The sequence below is a fragment of the Chrysemys picta genome, chromosome 6 (genome assembly GCF_011386835.1).
Source record: "Chrysemys picta bellii isolate R12L10 chromosome 6, ASM1138683v2, whole genome shotgun sequence".
Taxonomy (NCBI): domain Eukaryota; kingdom Metazoa; phylum Chordata; order Testudines; family Emydidae; genus Chrysemys; species Chrysemys picta.
Genome location: NC_088796.1, coordinates 23,450,983 through 23,470,095, shown reverse-complemented (window position 1 = coordinate 23,470,095; position 19,113 = coordinate 23,450,983). Strand labels below are relative to the sequence as shown.

Sequence of the window (19,113 nt, the reverse complement as noted above, 5' to 3'; positions counted from 1 at the left end):
TACTCTTGGTATTTGACAGGGAGGTAGGGGGACAATCCTGAGGGCAGCCCCATCTGACCTACCACCAGAGCCCAGAGTACCCTTGAAGATGACATTGCCTTATAGTGGAAGGGTCTACCTGGATCTGAAGAACCATTGTCAGCCTTGCACAAAGGATATGGGGGTTGTGGACAGCCAGCCATGAGACACTGAGAATCAGGGGGAAATGCGCATAATGGATTGAACCAAATGGCAGTCTCTCTCAAGTGTCCTTAGATAGTGATTTCCAGGGGTTCAGTCTCTTCTACCACTGGACCTGAGGACAGGAAGGACCCTCCTATCCTGTCCACAAGGTCTGGGGTAGGTTTTGGCTGTACACGGATTTGCAGGACTAAACCATGTTGATATCGATAAAGTTATCAGCAGCACTGGAATCATTAAGGGCCCATAGCACAGATATTGGAAGGTTCTCGTTCGGAATGCGTAATTGTATCGTACTTGAAAGTGTGGTGAGGACCCATGTGGCCCAGGATGCATCCCGGGTCAAGATCGGGGAGGAGGCTATAACCCCTTGGTCACACCCACGCCAAGCCCCTCTACCAAGCCTGAGGTTGGTCATTTCCCTGATTAGCTTAGTTTGAGTGTTTGATTTCATTTGCTTAGTAATCTGCTTTTTTCTGTTTGTTACCCCTTTTACCCCTTAAAATCTGCTTTTTATAGTTAAAAAAATTGTTTTGTTTATTATTAAACCCAGTTTCTGTAATTTCTGTAATTTCTCTCCAGGCTGGTGTTCGCGAAGGGCAGGCAGCAGAGCATGACCTGGCTCAGAGCAATAAAAACATAGGTTATTATGCCAGTGTCACTCCCTCTCCTGGGTGGTCAAATGCCAGCGAGCTAGATCGACCTACCTGGGCTCAGAGGTCTGTGGATGACAGTGTGGGTAGGACAACTGCAATACCCCTTTTTTCTCCTCTTTTTGTTCACGCAACCTGTTGTCAATACAAATAACTAAGTTAATGAAGACATCCAAGCTTGTAGGATCTCTATTCAGGCCAGTTCATCCTTGATCTCATTCTGGAGTCCCCACTGAAACTAATAAAGCAGGGGTGCCTCATTCCATTCCACATCAGCAGCAAGCCATCAAAACCAAACGGCGTATGGTAGCTGGGCCCTGTCCCTGTCAGAGCTTCTGTACGGCGGCTTCAGCTGAATGGGTGCAGTGGGGGTCATCGAAGATTGTCGAGAATGCTTGGAGGAAAGTGTTCCAGTCTGACAGCACCAGCCTGTTTCGTTCTAATTAGGGGGAGGGTCACCAACTCCCAGTATGCTTGCCCAGTTTCAGCCTGCCCCTTCCTAGCCCATCTGCTAGTGCCAGCCTCCCTGCCCAATCAGTCCCAGCTTCTCTCCCTTCTCCAGTCCCAATCTCACTAGATTTCTTGTCTCAATCTACTACTTTCCCTCTCCCTGGTCCAGCTCTTGTCCCCTCTGCATTTGACTCCAACAGCTTCCTCCTCCATACTGTCTAGGTGCCAGTAGTTGGGGGTCATCCTAGTGCCTGGCCTGGAACAGTTGGGAGCAGCCATTACAGGGAAAGTCTGGCTTTACCTCTGTAGTCCTGGAGTCCCTGCTCTAAAGCGTGGGAGCGCTTAAGCCGTTCAAAGAAAGGTTGCTGGAATTTTTTAACATGGCAAACCAGCATATTTTTCCCTAGTCTCACTCTTGGGCATGGCTGAATCATTTTGGTTGAAAATTTCAGAATAATTCAGCCTAAGGTCACCACCTGGCAAGGAAAATTTCAGCCCAAATGGTTAAAATTTAGCAAAGTTATAGGCAACTGAATACTGGGTCTTATAATGAGACATATCAGACCACCTTAATAATAGGCAGTGCTATCAACCCACCTATAATACCTCAGATATGGAATGATCATCACTGCAGTATCTACTGAACTCAGGATTTTAGTCTGTAGAGACAACTAGTACCTTCTTTAACCTCCATGTGTTTGGAAATGAAAGGCAAAGACATGGCAAAGGCACAATAGCAACTGAAGACATGCCTTGACTATAGAAATACAGGTGATAATTTTCCTTATGAATATTAGCCATTGGAAGGGATAGCAACATATGCAAAATCCTTTACGTGCTTTGTAATATTCCTCTAGGTGATTATTTCCACTTGGAAGAGGTGGTACTACTAAAGAGGAATGAACTTCAAATGGAAAAATAATTATATGTACACATTTTCCTACTTTGAAACATTAAAAAAGATGCTTTGGCTCATCCCCTTTAGGATTTACAGTCTTCCTTCAGGCAGTTAATAAGTCTTAGCATTTCTGAAGCTGGTGATGAATGACTAGAAACTGAAAGTGCTATAAATAAAATTTGACAATTTTAGAATCATCATAAAAATGAAAAACTAGTCCTCCATGTTTTCCCAGTGACATCTGAGTAAGGTAGATAGAGTTTAACATTCACGCAGGATACAGTATAAATTGGAAAAGGACCAAGAAATGTAATTCAGACGTACGGTCCTGATGGAATACTACTGCACAATAACGTTATTCGCAAAACTTCAGCAACCACAAATGATCGATAGCATATTTTCAGGATTCTCTAATAAGATATACTGGGCCAGAATTATCCCTGCCATAATTCCATTGAGTAAGAAGGGAAGGAGAGAAAACGCCCCTGCTACCCTATCAAGGAAAGGCTAATGAGGTATCCCTGGTTCCAGGACTGGTTACTGTTGCTCAGCAGACAGTGAAGAGGAGCCAGGCATGCTACAGGTATTCCCTGATGGAAATGAAGATATGGATCCAGATCCCTAGCTACAAATGCAGAGGGCACATAACAAAGGAGGGGGCGTGCTCTACCCTAAATTGGAGCAGTCTTCATGCTGCTTTAAGTTGTACTGGCTGCCAGCAACAGACAGAAAGAAGTGCAACAGTTATGCCTCCTTCCCCAGCCACATCCCCTATCTGATAGCCAGAAACTGAAGTCAAAGGGAGTTTTGTCATTTACATCAATAGCAGCAGGTCTCATAGACTTAAAGACCAGAAGGGACCACCATGATCTAGTTGTTAGAAACTGGCTGGCTGGTCTAGTTGCTAGAAGCTCAGGCTTGGTCTACACTACCCCCCTAATTCGAACTAAGGTACGCAACTTCAGCTACGTGAATAACGTAGCTGAAGTCGAAGTACCTTAGTTCGAACTTACCTTGGTCCACACTCGGCAGGCAGGCTCCCCCGTCGACTCCGCGGTACTCCTCTCGCCGAGCTGGAGTACCGCAGTCGACGGCAAGCACTTCCGGGTTCGACTTATCGCGTCCAGACTAGACGCGATAAGTCGAACCCAGAAGTTCGATTTCCAGCCGTCGAACTAGCGGGTAAGTGTAGCCAAGGCACGCGTCTTAAAAAAAGTTAGGTTTTTTTGCCCCCACTACTCCCCTTGGAAGGCTGTTCCAGAACTTCACTTCTCTGGTGGTTAGGAACCTTCATCTAATTTCAAGTCTAAACTTACTGATAGCCTGTTTGAATCCATTTGTTCTTGTGCCAACATTAGGGCTTAACTTAAATAACTCTTCTCCCTCCCTAGTGTTTATCCTTCTGATGTATTTATAGAATCATAGAAGATTAGCATTGGAGGAGACCTCAGAAGGTCATCTAGTCCAACCCCCTGCTCAACAGAACCCCAACTAAATCATCCCAGCCAGGGCTCTGTCAAGCCAGGCCTTAAAAACCTCTAAGGATGGAGATTCCACCACCTCCCTAGGTAACCCATTCCAGTGCTTCATCACCCTCCTAGTGGGCCTGCACAGACAGAAAGCCAATCAGGGAAGGCCTTATAGGGAGCCAATCAGGGCCCAGATTGGAGGGAGCCAATCAGGGCCAGGCTCAGCCCTATAAGAAGGCTGCTCAGGACAGGAGCAGGCAGTCTGTCTCAGGCCTTTGAGAGGGGAAGGTCTGTCTCCAGGCTGGGAGACTAGCACCCGGGACAGCAGAGGGTAACTCCAGCCTGGAGTCTGTCAGGCTGCAGGCCCTGAAGGGAAGAGCCTAGCCGGTGCTAGGGGCCGAAGGGGAAGCGGTCCAGGGATGTGGACAGATGGAGGGAGAGAAGGAGGGTAGGATGGCTGCCACTAGAGGGTCCCTGGGTTGGGACCCAGAATAGTGAGCAGGCTTGGGTCCCCTCCTTTCCGCCTTGCACCTGGCCGACGGAGCAGCCATCTAGAGCTGCACCAAACCCCTGCCAAGAGGGGAGTAACTTTGAGGGTGCAGTTGGCCACATTGGCCAGGATGCAGAGAGGCAGCTGATTGATTTCCACCCCCACCCTCCCCGGAAGGGGGTGAGGGTGGACTAAGGGGCACTGCTGGAGGGCAGTGGCTCGAAGAGGATGCCGCGAGCTTGGGAGCAATGTGGGTCTGGACACGCCAAAAGGAGAGCGAGATGATGGACAGGACACCACCAGGAGGGGGCGCTCCACTGGACAGAGCTAATTCCCGAGACAACCAGTAGGAGGCGCCAGGTGGTGAGTCCCAACCCCGTCACAATCTGATAATAATTTCTCACTGTTATTCTCTCCACGAAGGGGAACTTGTACTGTTCAGAGTAGTTGGCATTATATTCTTCCAATCCTCTAGAGAGATTTGCTGGTTTATTTTTTCCCCACCTTTGTTCACTTTGTCAATATTACCTTGTATTTCTGTAGCAACGAGTGCATCTGGGGTTTGATATCCATACAGATATTTAAAGCATTATACATATTTAACTTGCTCAAGAGGAGAATGCCTGGGACAACGTATTTGCTCTTGACACTTAAGAAACTGCTAAAATAGCAGCTCTGAAAATACCAAATAGACTTGTTCAGTGATTCTTTCAACCTTCTCCATACTGTAAAAGGATGCCCTTTTATACACCCCTGGAAGCCCTCTCTCATGTAGCTGGGACTACCCCATCATCCATTTAGTAAATAAGGGAGGAGTAGGGTGGTTGCAAACCCCTGACACCTGTTTGTGACCTCCCAGCTGAGAACTCATGACTTAATGGACATAGAGAAGGAAAGTTATGTAGGAGAGGAAGGCAGGGTAATCTTGAGGTTAAGACACAGCACTGGGAGGAAGAAGATCAAAGTTCTTTCCCATGTTCTATCCCAGGCCTTTGTGTGACCATGGTCAAGCCTCTGTTTCCACATCAGTAAAATGGAAATAATTATATTTACTTACCTTTCTAACAGGGTTGTTGTGTTGTGAGGCTTAATTTGTTAATCTGTCAGGCACTTGGAGGTATGCAGATAGAAGTCCCTGTAGAACCACAAAGTATTTATTATTATACATCTACATTTTCTAATTTGTTTCATTTAATTTTCTGGCATGACTTTTGTCCCTCATGAGATTTTATGCTGCAGTATCTTCTTTTAAAATCTTTGTTGCGGTTTACTTATAAATATAAAAAAATACAAAAAGATACACCAAGATATATAATGAACCAATAACACATCCATAAGGTACAATATAAAAATAAAATAAAACTGTATAGGAAAACAGGGAATGAATTTAAAAATCCCAAAAGTAGGAATTTATTTGCACTACAGACAATATTAAGTTCTTTCATCTTTTCAACCTCTAGGGGGAACTGTGTTTTCAGCAAACCCTCCCCCAAGAAGAATTTTCTTAATCTAGAGCAGGCTTCAGAAACTGTTAATGTTAGCTGGAGCTTAATTTAGGAATAAAGCCTTCCAGAATAAAAAGCACAATTCACTGTAATGCTTTGAGTTGGAACAGTGATTCTAATCTTGATTTGTATGCATGCTATTCTGGGAGGAAAATACTGTTTCCATAATTACCTTAATCCTAAAGGGTGAGATTCCGAAATCCTCACTCTTATTGTAGCCAATGGACATTTTGCCTGACAAAAGATTCAGGACTGTATGAGTTGGTCCTATTAAAAACATGTATGTAGTTGAAAGAACTAATGTCTGCTCACTGGAAAAGAATTTTAGATTTACAACCCTGGAAAATGTTTGCAGCCGTACTGTATTTGTACTCGTGACAAGGTAGATGTAATTTGGATCAACAATAAATTGTTACACATAAGCTTTTGACTCCAAAAGATCCTTGTGCTCTAAGGGCCTGATCCAGAAATGTTTACTAAAGCCAGACTCCCACTAGTTTGAATGGCAGTGTTCATGTGCATAAGGGCTACAGGTTGGGGCCTAAATCCAAGTCTGTATCTATGTATGAAAATTGGCCTTCAAACCTTGTATTTTCCAGTCTTCTTTTTTATCACTTTTGTCCTGTATGCTGAGTAGTACCTTATTCCCTGAGGAGTAGTCAAAATGAATAAGGATGGCAGACATGTGATTTGTTTGCTTATCTTTTCCTTATTGACACAATTCATGCTAGTTGAAATAAGAGGGCTCTCAGACAAAATGCAGCACACACAAATGAAAGAGATACATTTTGAAGAAAAAATCGAAGCGATATTGCCAGGTGGCAGTATCCTAAACAGACATATAGGGTCAATGGAAAGCAGTGGCTGGAAAGGAAGGCAACATACAAAATGATCTTCAGTAGGGTGGATGTATCTGTAAACTTTAAAATCATTCTGAAACCAAATTAAGTAATCAAATAATATTTTAAATGCACATTTTTCAGGCACGTTACTTGTCTTTGAATTTCTACATCTTATTTTTGACTGATCTCCATTAGATAAATATTCCAGGAAAATATTCTGGTGAATTTTTGATTAGTTGATTAGTTTTGATTAGAAAGAAAATTATTTATTGGACCTTTTAAATTCTATTGCTTAGTTTAATTGCATTAAAAGCATGTGCAGTTTCCTCTTGGGTTTAATTCAGACTTCATGTGCTCTTAAAGATGAACAGCTGGGTTCCACTAGGAACCAAAGTCTCCAATTTAGACTCTGTATAGTAAAGGCAGCAACTATTTGTTTATATACATTGCCCTGACAGTGACCTCAACCCTGAGTTAAACAGACCCCTTCTGTAAGGTGAGAAGCAGTTCACTCACTCTACCAGTTCAACCTTGGGCCTCTCATTATAAGCATAAAATGTCAAACTGTGCAGGATTACTCTGTTTGTGCAGACGTGGACCACTGACCATTATGGAACATGCACAATCCACAGAGATTTCACAGTTGCAAGTGATGAATGCAGTTAGTCCCCCTCTCCATTCTATTTGTATCCTCCTTCACTGTATCATTTTTAACTCTTTTCAGTATTTAATGTTGAGAATAGTTTCTTCAGAAAACAATCATCCATTTTCAAGTGGCATTTCTGAAGTTATAGTTGCTTTGTTAGTAACACATATAAAAACAAGTGTTTTTTTCTTACCATGGGCAATAGCTAAGTAAATTAGTCAGAGTGGTGCCCAGACTATTTAACAAGTGAATTTTTCACACCAAAAGTGTTAAACACAATTCTCTGAATACAAGCTCTTTCCAATTAAATAATTGAAAAATGAGTTTTGTTTTGCTTTTAATTACACACATTTACTGGGGCACACAAAGTCTTCTGCAGAATTAAATTGTACTGGTTAAGCCCAGCCTGTAATGAGGGGCAGTGCAAAGCTGCTCTGTTCTAGGGGCCACACCAAGTGGCACAATGTCTCCCAGAGCTCCACAGTTGCATGGGGGGGGGGGGGGAGGGAATGGGAGTGTTTAATATGCTACATACCTTTAAATGGGGTGACCAGATGTCCCGTTTTTAAAGGGACAGTCCCGTTTTGGGGGACTTTTTCTTATATAGGCACCTATTACCCTCCACCCCTGTCCCGTTATTTCACAGTTGCTATCTGCAAAAAGAAGAACAGGAGGACTTGTGGCACCTTAGAGACTAACAAATTTAAGTCCTCCTGTTCTTCTTTTTGCGGATACAGACTAACACGGCTGCTACTCTGAAACCTTTCAGTTGCTATCTGGTCACCCTACCTTTAAAGGAGGCAACATGCTTCTCACTTGCTGCCGACCAGCTCTGCTGGAGTTTGTGGGGCACAGCCAAAGTCCTACCTACTCCCTGGAAGTATCGTCTGGGCATCCCTGAGTGCTAGTGTTTCAATTATACCCCTCCCCATGAAGGCTGTGCAAAGGAGAAGAGTTTCTTACCCTCCCCCCCCCCCCCCCTCGCCACAGAACAGCCCGTGTTAATGGTGGGACAGATTCTGCTAGCTTTTCCCACATTGGTAGCCCACTGCTTTCCATGAGCCTGCCTGCGGAGTAAGTAGTATGAATCCCGCGCGTACACTGTCCATCACCCATTCTCAGGCTGAGTTGCACGTTACACCAGGAGTTGTTCCGTTCAGTGTCAACGGACATGCTCGTGCACTAAGGTACCACTCCGGCACACTCGGCGCAGGAACAACCCGCCAAGAAGACTACTGCTGGATTGTCTGGGATTCTGCGGGGGGACAGCTACTGTGTCCTCTCCCTTCCAGTTCCTATGCTGCTAATACTCGCACGCGCGCTTTCTTCCATTGCTGCAGAATAGCCGCACGGTGCTTTTGCCCAGAGGGGAGCCAGGAACACTTCCCTATCGCCAGCTTTCAGCAGGGGCAGCAGCATTAAAAGGGCGCCCCACCCGCTGTTGCATGAAAGGGCTATTTTAAGTAGGGTTTTTTTTTGGGGGGGGGGGGGGATTCGTTCATTCGGAGGGCGGCTCCCAATCCTGCAAACCGGGCTTTTAAAACACGCTCGGTGTCTTGCACGGCCGCAGGTCGCTCCGCATCCAGAGTTACAGTATTACGTGTTACTCGCTGCATCCCCAGCTCCTGACTTTAAACGGGTCTTTTGCACGCCGTGTTGGGACACGTGCACGGTGAAGAAAAAAAGAACGATCGCATGGAGGGGATTTTCAAAGTCCGGATTGCACGGGTGAGTGCGACTTCTCAGGCAAGCAACAGCCGAGCGGGGTCCTTTTATTTCCTACCCACCTCTCCCCTTGCTCCAGGTTTGCAGCGCCCTTTGCAGCCATTGCTCATCAGAGCGCCCCTGGGCGAGATGTGGGTTGGTTACAGAAAGAGGGGCGGTGGGGTGGGGGGGCCGGGATTTTGTTTGAGGGGGAGGGGGCGGAGGGGCGGATCAGCCCGGCAGGAATGTTAATGAACGACTCCTCCCCAAACACAAACCCGGCCTCGCAGCGCCATGTGTGGCAACAGGCGCGTTGGCTCCCACACTATTTAAACAGAGGGCTATAGACCAGCGAGGATCAATAAGATCAGCCAGGAGGCAGAGCGTGGGGGAGGAAGCTGCCCCACCAATAACAAGTTGCTGGGACAGTTAGTTAACCTGCCAAACACCCTTAAAAATCAGCCACCCAACAACCGAGGGAAAACCAGCAGCTCCCTCTTACCCCACGGGCTAGTGATCTCTGTATTAAAGTGTGCAGGGGGAGGAGGTTGGTAGCACTCTCTTGTTCTGTGCAGGGCACACAGGGGGACTCGGAGGCAGCGGCGAGAGGGGGGAGGGAGCTCACGGCTATTGAAACAATGCCATCCTTCTTCTTACTTAGCGTCCCCTGCATCCTGATGGCTTGGATGCTCCTGGCAAGCAGCAGCAGCAGCCCCGACGAGGAGAAGCTGATCAGGGTCCTGGTGCTGCTGCCCAAGGACAACTCCTACCTGTTCTCCCTGGCCAGGGTCAAGCCAGCCATCGAGTACGCCGTGCGGAGTCAGCAGGAGAACGGGACCTGCCTGCCGGGCTACCGCTTCGAGGTCATCTACGAGGACTCCGAGTGCGGCAACCGGGCGCTCTTCAGCCTGGTGGACCTGGTGGCCCTGAAGCAGCAGAAACCGGACCTGCTGCTGGGGCCCGTCTGCGAGTACGCGGCTGCCCCGGTGGCCCGGCTGGCCTCCCACTGGAACCTGCCCATGATCTCGGCTGGGGCGCTGGCCACCGGCTTCAGCACCAAGACGGGCGAGTACTCGCACCTGACCCGGGTCTCGCCCGCCTACTCCAAGATGGGCGAGATGTTCCTGGCCCTGTTCCGGCACCACAAGTGGAGCCGGGCCACGCTGCTCTACAGCGACAACAACCAGGAGCGCAACTGCTACTTCACCATGGAGGGGGTGCATGTGGTCTTCCAGGAGGAGGCGTTCCCCATGGCCGTGCACAGCTTCGACGAGAGCGGCCGCTACTTGGACCTGGACGAGATCGTGCGCTCCATCCAGGCCGGGGAGCGAGGTGAGTGAGCCAGGGGCAGCACGGGCACCCGCAGGGGCAAATCCCTCCTCCCCCTTACCCCGATCACACCCCGCCAACCCCACTGGAGCAGGACACCCGCCCGAACCTCCCTTGCCCCCTGGCTGGAGCATCCCGCCCCAGCTAGGGCTGTAGCCCGGCTGCGCCCCTCTGCGTTCATCGCCACCCTCCAGTGCCTCCGGGTAGAGCTTTGTCCAAACCAGCCCCCCCAGTCTCCGCTGAAGGAGCCTTGGCCAAATCATCGCCCACCGGTGGAGTTTAGTTAAATCACCGCAGTCCCCTTCCAGCCCCCCATCCCCGCAACCATGCACCCGCCGTAAAAACCTGGCCCAAGCGCTCCCTGCCCAAAGCCCTGGGCCACTCTCCCAGAAAGCGCCTCGTGGGTGGAGAAGCGTAGCGCAAAGCCCCCTCCTGTGGCCGTGCGGAGGAGCTGTGGCTTAGCTGCCGGTCCAGCCCCAGTTCGCCGCCGCCGCCCTGCAGCCCGCTCCGCCAGCGCCGAACGAGTGTGAGACGCTGTCAGATCAGCGTCTGCAAAGCAGCACCTCGCACTGGTGCCAATGGCTACGCAAGGTAGCAGAGAATCAATCTCCCCGTGTCTAGTAGAGCAGATTTCCACGGGCAGTCAGTCCTTCCCATAGTGATCTGCAGAAATGGGGACCATAAGCCTCCCCCTTTAAAGCAAAGAGACAACATTGTTTTAAAGCTGGGGAACGTCTGATAAAGCCCTGTGTGCAGCTTGTGAAATGCGGGCACTGGGGGCGGGGGAGGGTCTTCAAATCCCCTTTGTGTGGAAAGTCATTGCAATAGGATGACTATGCCCTGATGCCACCGCGGTTTATGCCCACGTTGACTGCATGTAAACGGGAAACATTCAGGGGATTCCTAGCGTGCAAAACATGACGCCCAGAATTCAGTCCCTCCAGCCAGTGGTTTGTTGAACGCATTCACAGTCCCATTAAGTAACGCCGTCTCCCATATACGCTGTGCTCCTGAGTGCTCTCCAGCTTCCTTAGCTGGGAATGAGGGTGTGCAGCGAGCTGTATTTTTTCCGCCATGCAGTCGTTCTAGTGCTGTGCACCTGAACTGGGGGAGCTGGAGGGCGTAGGTGCAACGTGTTGACAGAAGCAGCCGGCAGCTTGTCTGATCCGTAAGGCAGCTAGTGAGACATAGCCATTAATTGTAGCTGCCTGCATTCACCTGGGGCGACACCGCTAATCTGTCTGAAAGTAAAGCAAACTCATCGCGGAAGTAACCCGGTGAAATGTATGTGTGGTGGTAAAGCAGGTTTGCGTATCAAGGCTCGGAAGCAGAATAATCCGAAATTCAAAGCAGTATGCGCAAGAAATGATGAATAAACAGGACTATGAAAATGCACAGGATGAGGTCAAACTTTGGTCCAGAATGACTCAACCCTGCAGGCATTACTTTGCTGTTTATCGCCTGTTGCAGCTAAATCCTCGAGTATCTTTTTTTCAGCTAGCTCTTTGCATGTTTTGCATGCTGCGTGCATTTTCTGTTTTAGAGAGGGTAGTAGTTATGTTTCCTCAGGTATATAATAGCAAACAACATGCCAGAGTTTTTTTTCTAGCGCTTCCCCTAAAACGGGACACATTAAAAATGTGTTAGTTGTGCATAGAGATAAGTAAGAGATTTTCTAGGCAATTTTGTTGTGTATATTGTGCTGCAAATATTTCATGTTCTGTGCTTTCAAGTGGCCACTCACAGTATCGGCAGGGTAGATCTTTTGTGTCGTTTCCTGTTTTTATTCAGATCGGGAAGTTTTCTCCGTTCAGGTCTCACACTGATGGCTTTTAGGCTTTTAGTTCAGCACTGCGGTAGCTATCAAAGGAGCCAGTTATGCAAGTGGTGGGGGTGGGATATACACTGCAGAAGCTTTACACTGGCTCTGCTGTGTTACTCATTGCATATGTATGTCATCTGTTATGCAGAGACATCTCAAAGGGCAGATTTCACTGTTGGTCTGGGGCACTTAAAGACTCATTGACTAATTCTGATTATGGATCTCTCTCACGCACACAGAGAGATAGTATACCAAATAATCTAAATGCCAGAGTAAAAGAAACATGGAATGCTTGTGTGATGTGTTTGAGTATGAAAATTACATGTGGTTTCTGAGTAACCTGCTTAGAACTTGTAGGGAACTCTCCCTGAAATAATTAATGTGGACTTATAGTTCCTTTAAGGTTATATTTAAAATATATTGAGTCTTGCACCTCCTTACACCAGGCTGAATTTGGCCCAGCATCTGAGCTGTATGGTATTTTGGCTAATCATCCTCATTAGCAGGGATTAATGCAGATAAGGGTAGTTGAGACCCTGGAGGTACTGGGAGAGGGAGGACACTTGAAAGGGATAATATTTTGCCCAGCTGACTGTCACATGTTGAAAAGTTTGGGCATGATTCTCTTCCCAGTGAACCTGCTGACTTAGATGAGAGCAGGATCAGCGCCTTTGGGTGAAATCCTGGTTCTATTGAAATCAATTTGAATTTTGCCATTTACTCCAGCAGGGCTAAGATGTCACCCGTTTGTATTATGATGCTCTTTATTTATAGTAGAAATCTGATTTATTTCAACAAGCTGCATTGCTAGCAAGAGAGAAAACACATGCATCTGCCAAACCGCAGATTTTTGGATTGGACAGCAGACCTGTTGCTTATCCTGCAAGTTTTTGTTTTAGTGACTCTGCATATGTTCAAAGGTTGAGCAAAGAAGTTTTCCTCTCATCCTGCTAAGTCTTACCATGGAGATTTCCTCCCCCCTCCTTCCATTTAGAAGCCCCGTTGAGTATTGCATAAATAACAAACATTTTGTGGAAGCAGTTAGCAGGGGAACATGTGAATTCCTCACTCTTGCATGTGTGCAGTAATTTTGCCACCAACTGTTAGCAAAACAGGGAGATAAGTGGCTTGTAAAATGTCTTTAAAAAAATTACCCTTAGGCTGGATGAATTGATTATATATCATATAATAGCAAAAAGCGTGAAACATAATAGAACAACCCACCTATTTAGAATGCACTGGATTAATTGCAAACCTGAATTAATTACTTATTAATGTATTTATTTGGTACATAAGCATATTAAATGACATTTCCCTGCTACAGGCAATGCTAACCATGGAAATTTTTGTTAATTGCTTGTTGAAAAGAAAAACAACCAAAAAAAAAAAAAAAGCAGAAACATGTCAAAATATTCCAAGCATGCACTGTGCATTAATTGATAGTGGATCAAGTTAAAGAAACTCCTTCCCTAAAACTGACTGGAGATTTAAATTTTAAAATATGCACTTAAAACTATTTTTGTAACTCCCAGTTAAATAGAATCCTATTGAGTGAGGTCTTTTTTTTTCAAAACAGATACAAATCACGCTCCATATAACCCCAATGCAGTCACTACATGGTACATTTGTATTGATGCAGTGTATATGCTTTAGGACTTTGCATTAGTGATATAGTTACACTGGTGTGAATTTCCTGAACTCACAAGGCCTATGAGATAATTGGTACCAACTGATGGATTTTTAATCTCATTCAGGAGAGCACTTAAGCAAGTGCTAAAGTTGAACAGAGGAATTTAAGCACTAGTTTAAGTGATTTCCTGAATGAATAAGATGCAACAAATAACAGCTAGCCAAAATAGCCAAGCAGAGAAGCATTTTTAATGAACATAAGGTTTATGTCTCTGCTTTGTTTTCTTGATGATTAAAAGCATAATAATTCTATTTCAATAAGAAAAGTGTTAACCTGTAGCAAATGGAACTTGATTTCTTTTCTAATCTCTTCCTAATTTCATATATATAGCCACGTTTTAAAAGGGAATGGCGTTCCCTTCCTTCAACTCATTTATCTTCAGTTTCATTCCTGTTTACAAGGGGAATTTCCATAATTTCTCAGAGGATTATACTTGCAATTGATCGTTGCTTAATTTTTCATATTTTTTTATTAGAATGAGAGTGACAGTCACTGAAATCTTGATATAAATTCAAATTCTACTCATTTTACTCATGCAGATAGTCCCACTCACTTTCATAGCAATGGGGAAGGGATTTACTTCAATGGGGCTTATGCACATGTGTTAAGTTAAGAACCTGCTTATGTGGTCATTCATAAATGTCTGCATTAAAGAGTTAATGAATTTTAGTTTTCAGAATACACTTTTTACAATTATCACACTAAGGTAACATTTTGAAAATGTAGTTTGGAAACCAGAATTCCAGTTCCTGCAGCCTCCTGTATCGCACATCCGTAACAGCATGGAGCACACTCTCCTGGAGGGCGTGGGTGTTTCTGGACTGCCTCTACTGCATGGTGGCCATGTGTATGTAGCTCTCTGCACCTGGCACACCTGGCGAGCTGCACCAGCAGGATTGCCGTGCTGTGTTCAGTGACATTTCGGATCCCATCCATGTGGTAGCATTATCCCACGTGCCCTGGGTAGGATCAAGCCCTAATACAGAGGTACAATACATTTTAAAAGTTATACCATGGTTATGACCCTGCCAAATTCATGGCCCATTTTGGTCAATTTCACGGTCATGGGATTTAAAAAATCATAAATTTCATTATTTCAGCTATTTAAATCTGACATTTCAGTGTTGCTATTATAGGGGTCCTGACCCAAAAAGGAGTTTGGGGGGGGGGGGGGGTCACAAGGCTATTGTAGAGGGGGATGCGGTACTGCTACCCTTACTTTTGCACTGCTGCTGGCGGAAGTGCTGCCTTCAGAGCTGGGCAGCTGGAGAGCAGCGGCTGCAGGCCAGGAGTCCAGCTCTGAATGCAGAACTGCCACCAGCAGCAGCGCAGAAGTAAGGATGGCCTGGTATGATATCGTCACCCTTACTTCTGCTTTGCTGCCTGCAGAGCTGGACTCTCAGTCAGCAGCCGCCATTGTCCGGCTGCCCAGCTCTGAAAGTAGCAGCACAGAAGTGAGGGTGGCAATACCATACTATGCCATTCTTACTTTTGCTGGCGGTGGCTCTGCCTTCAAAGCTGGACTCCCAGCCTGCAGCCGCCGCTCTTCAGCTGCCCAGCTCTGACGGCAGCATCACAGAAGTAAGGGTGGCAATACCGCAACCCCCAAAAATAACCTTGTGACCCCCCCTGCAACTACTTTTTGGGTCAGGACCCCCAACTTGAAAAACACTGGTCTCCCCTGTGAAATCGGTAAAGTATAGGGTAAAAGCACACAAGACCAGATTTCACGGGGGGGGGGGGGGGGGGGGGAGACCAGATTTTATGGTCTGTGATGCGTTTTTCATGGCCATGAACTTGATAGGGCCAAATTTGGTAACCATGGTTGAGAAAGGAAGACGGCTTGGCAAATATGACTCTAAGCCTTTGAAAATGGTTCTTCCAAATCTTAATGTTACAAAAAAAATTACCATGAAAAGTGAGTGTTTATTACAAAGATTGGCCTTTGTATTTTTAATGCTTTTCCAGATCTAGTCAACTGGCTAAAGCTTTCAATTCAGCAATAATTAGTTTAACAAAACTCAGCAATGCTGGCTGAGGTCCAGATCCTACAAACACTTTAGCACATGCTTAATTTAAGAATTTGAGTAATCCCATTAATTTCAGTAAGACTACTTGCGTCCATAGAGTTAAGCACTGTGTAAGTGCTCGCAGGATCAAAACACTAATACTGGAATTACTTTGATATGTATATTTTAAACTGAAGAACGTAGAAAGTATTCACCCACGAAAGCTTATGCTCAATACATCTGTTAGTCTTAAAGGTGCCACAGGACTCTGCTTTTTTATAAGAATTTAGTTATATTTTCTACTAATTTACAAATACAGACCAAATAAACATAGTTACATTTTTACTTAATTTATATTTTTAAAAGCTTGCAAAAAATGACACACACACACAACTTATCTTTGGATTTTATGGGTGTATTTCCTGTACACACCAAAAAAATGTAATCTTTGATATATTCCTGCTGTGCTAAAACCACATCCAAATAGTTAACATTTGTCCCCTCACATTCCTTTATCAGCTCTCAAACTACGACCTATCAACACATTTTAAAACCGAAATTTTTCCACTCTTCATTCCTGTTAGTCAAGGTCATAAACTGGTGCAGGGGGAATAACTTCAATTTCACTTACAGGATGGGGATTTTATAGTAGATGTGAATTATGAAGGCAAAAGTCAAGAGACGATTGGGAGGGCAATTAGAAAGTGTTTTAAAAGAAAAACAGCTCACCTTTCCAATTAGGAACAGTGTGCCAAATTCATTCCTGGTGTAAATCCAGAAAGAATTTGATCCCATAGGCTGTATTTGCTGATAATGATTCAGTAATTCCTATGCCAAAGTTTATATCCAACATGAGCTCTCCTCCCCCTCCCCCCCATGTAAGAGACTCAATACTCATAAGTTATAGTTTGCTCTGGAAATTTTTATACTAACTGACTACAGACATTAAGACAGACCTGTCCCTGGTGGAACTTCTCTGAAGTGTATTGGGTTATGCCAGAGATGAATTTGGATCATTATGCCTATAATGGAATAAACCTAGAAAAGAGAGGGAAGAAGATGGATTGTGTGAGTAAAGATTTAGCTTGCTTGCAACTTTATTTTATGTGAGCACAAGCACTTGACAAGAAAAACTGAATATGATTTTGATTGAGCTTTATTGTGTGGATGAAAATAGCTGCTTCCATTGTTGTAGCTTTATCATGGCATGGCAGTACTTCTTGAGAATATATGTTATGTTTCTTTTTAGTCAGCGCACTGACAACTTTTATTTTGATTTTTATGATCAAATCTCATGGACCAGGCCATTAAACAAGCATATTTGTATCACACCAGACCGCCTTCTGTGCTTGCTGCATGTGTCATCCTAGGAATGGGAACAGAATGCTCTGCCTGGACACAGACCTGCACATATTTAATAGTTTAGCTAGTTTCACGTGTATTGTGAAGTTATATAGCAGTTTGTGATATAGACTGTTTACTATGAGAGAAGTACACCTCTTGATGAAGGGGGAGAGGGAAACAGGTGATGTTGCCTTCCATGCCTTGCATGCTGGGGAACTGAACTATGTGCTAGCATCATTAAGCTAGTACAGAGGGAAAAACAGGGATTAGATCCATGCTTACACAGATCAAGTGCCTAGGAAAAAAAAAGGCAGCATGATGGAACAGCAACTATGTTCCTATAGGCAGGAATAGCAGCTGCAACCCATTAGTGGCAGGTTGGGAAGTAGATTCTATCCCTGCAGTTTCCACTTAGCTCCCTGCACAAAGCCTCTTTACTCAAGTTATTGAGCGGGAAGGGGTGAATTTCACCACATGCACAAAACAGACTAGTAACATGCCCTGGGAGTTTTTGACCAGACTTCTCTCTCAAGCTTATTGAGCCATCCAGTATCTTGTCCTTCTGCAAATCACTGGCACCAATTCTGACATATGGTAACAACAGTAGATTTCCACTGTAACCCCCTCCTCTCCAGCATACTGTACAAACCAGAATGCCAAGTGCTCAGCTGCATCTCCGTATTTAGAATTTTGAAGTAATGTAAACGTTGCCTGGATATTACCTCTTGGATGACAGCATAGCTCTGATCTTCTAATCTGCTAGCATGGATGGAGTACCGCTGAATAATAGCGGATCACATTTTAGGATCCGAACTTTTATCTGTCTTTTGGATCATTTGATAAGTGAGACCTTGAGTCTTTTAACACTGTAACTGTTTTCAAGGTATTCAAAATGAAATTCTGAATGATAAAATGATAAAATTATGTCTTAATTTTGGAATAATTTCATATTCACTTGCAATAAGGCAGCTGATAGAGCTCTGAACTGGGAGTCAGGAGACCTGGGTTCTTCTGGCTCTGCCACTGACCTGTGGGTGACCTTGGGCAAGTTACTTCTCCAGCTGTGCCTCCATTTCCCAATCCATAAAATGGAGATGATACTCCTTTGTATAGTGCTTGAAGATCTATTGATGAAAAGTGCTATATAAGAGTTAGGTGTTGTTGTTGTAATAAAAATTAAATGCACAATTAAACAAACCAACAAAAACCTCACCACATTACATGAATCAAGAATAAGATCGTATTTGGGCATAATTCTTTGCCCACTGAAGTCAATAGGATTTTTGGCATTGACTTCAGTGGGTAAAGGATTGGCCTTTGGTATTTGTATCCCCCTGTCTCATTTAGGCTCCTTTGGAAACCCCAGATTTAATTGTTAGCCCTGTTCCCATGATTTTTAAAATGTTGGGAGGACAGTTCAGGTCACTGTCTCTGGCAATAGACAAGCTTCATAATCTGTTCCCAGAGGTTTCAAGAACAGCTTCTTATCTCTGTTTTCCATTTTCTTCCACAGTTGTAATAATGTGTGCCAGCGGTGACACAATAAGGAACATCATGCTAGCTGCTCATCGACAAGGAATGACCAATGGGGACTACGCTTTCTTCAATATTGAACTCTTCAACAGCTCGTCATATGGTACTGTTATTCCCCACCCCTGCAGTATGTTGCGAAACTTTCTGTAAACATGATAACATTTTTAGATTTGTTAGTCTTAAAATATACCACTATTAGTCTTAAAATACACCACTATCTCTCCCTGGCCCTGAGGTTACCCGCCACTTGAATTATGATATTAGCGAGAAGGAAACCAGAAACTCTGGATTTAACTACTTCTGGACTGATCTGTGTGAAGAAGCTATGTGACTAAATGAGAGTTCTAATATAGAAATTCCCTTACATTGTGGGAAAACTGCTTCAACAAAGACCTTTGTTATACCAGCCAGTTCTCACTACCTTCTATTCTATTGTGTGTTCTAATTCACAGTAGGTTGCTCTAAATCCCAGTCTTGTGATTGCAAGTCTTGGGCCTGGAATAGTCCAACCCCTGTTGGCTAGACTGCACATGACTGACTGGGAGGTAG

At 44.9% G+C, this 19,113-nt stretch overlaps 1 protein-coding gene and 2 long non-coding RNA genes across 20 annotated transcripts in view; 1 reads left to right on the top strand and 2 right to left on the bottom strand.

Moving 5' to 3' along the window:
- LOC101952367 (uncharacterized) overlaps positions 1 to 12,055 on the bottom strand; it is a 41,399-nt gene extending 29,344 nt beyond the window's left edge. Inside the window, exons 1-3 of one of the 13 annotated variants that reach the window (XR_006174531.2) lie at positions 11,911 to 12,055; positions 5,198 to 5,275; positions 888 to 968 (exon numbers count right to left, since the gene is read on the bottom strand). This is a non-coding gene — a long non-coding RNA (uncharacterized LOC101952367). The other 12 variants (XR_006174532.2, XR_002887948.3, XR_006174530.2 and 9 more) reach the window with 12 other exon arrangements.
- NPR3 (natriuretic peptide receptor 3) overlaps positions 9,113 to 19,113 on the top strand; it is a 58,768-nt gene continuing 48,767 nt past the window's right edge. For 2 of the 6 annotated variants that reach the window (XM_065598836.1, XM_065598835.1), the window contains exons 1-2: positions 9,178 to 10,169; positions 18,545 to 18,667. In XM_065598836.1, coding sequence (XP_065454908.1) covers positions 9,476 to 10,169; positions 18,545 to 18,667 — 817 coding nt within the window. In that variant the 5' untranslated portion in view covers positions 9,178 to 9,475. Of the gene's footprint in view, positions 10,170 to 18,544; positions 18,668 to 19,113 lie in introns of all 6 variants that reach the window. The other 4 variants (XM_065598837.1, XM_042850784.2, XM_005308231.5 and 1 more) reach the window with 4 other exon arrangements.
- LOC112058777 (uncharacterized) overlaps positions 13,474 to 19,113 on the bottom strand; it is a 121,424-nt gene continuing 115,784 nt past the window's right edge. The window contains exons 8-10 of the long non-coding RNA XR_010602136.1: positions 18,060 to 18,171; positions 16,644 to 16,725; positions 13,474 to 14,654 (exon numbers count right to left, since the gene is read on the bottom strand). This is a non-coding gene — a long non-coding RNA (uncharacterized LOC112058777). The remainder of the gene's footprint in view (positions 14,655 to 16,643; positions 16,726 to 18,059; positions 18,172 to 19,113) is intronic.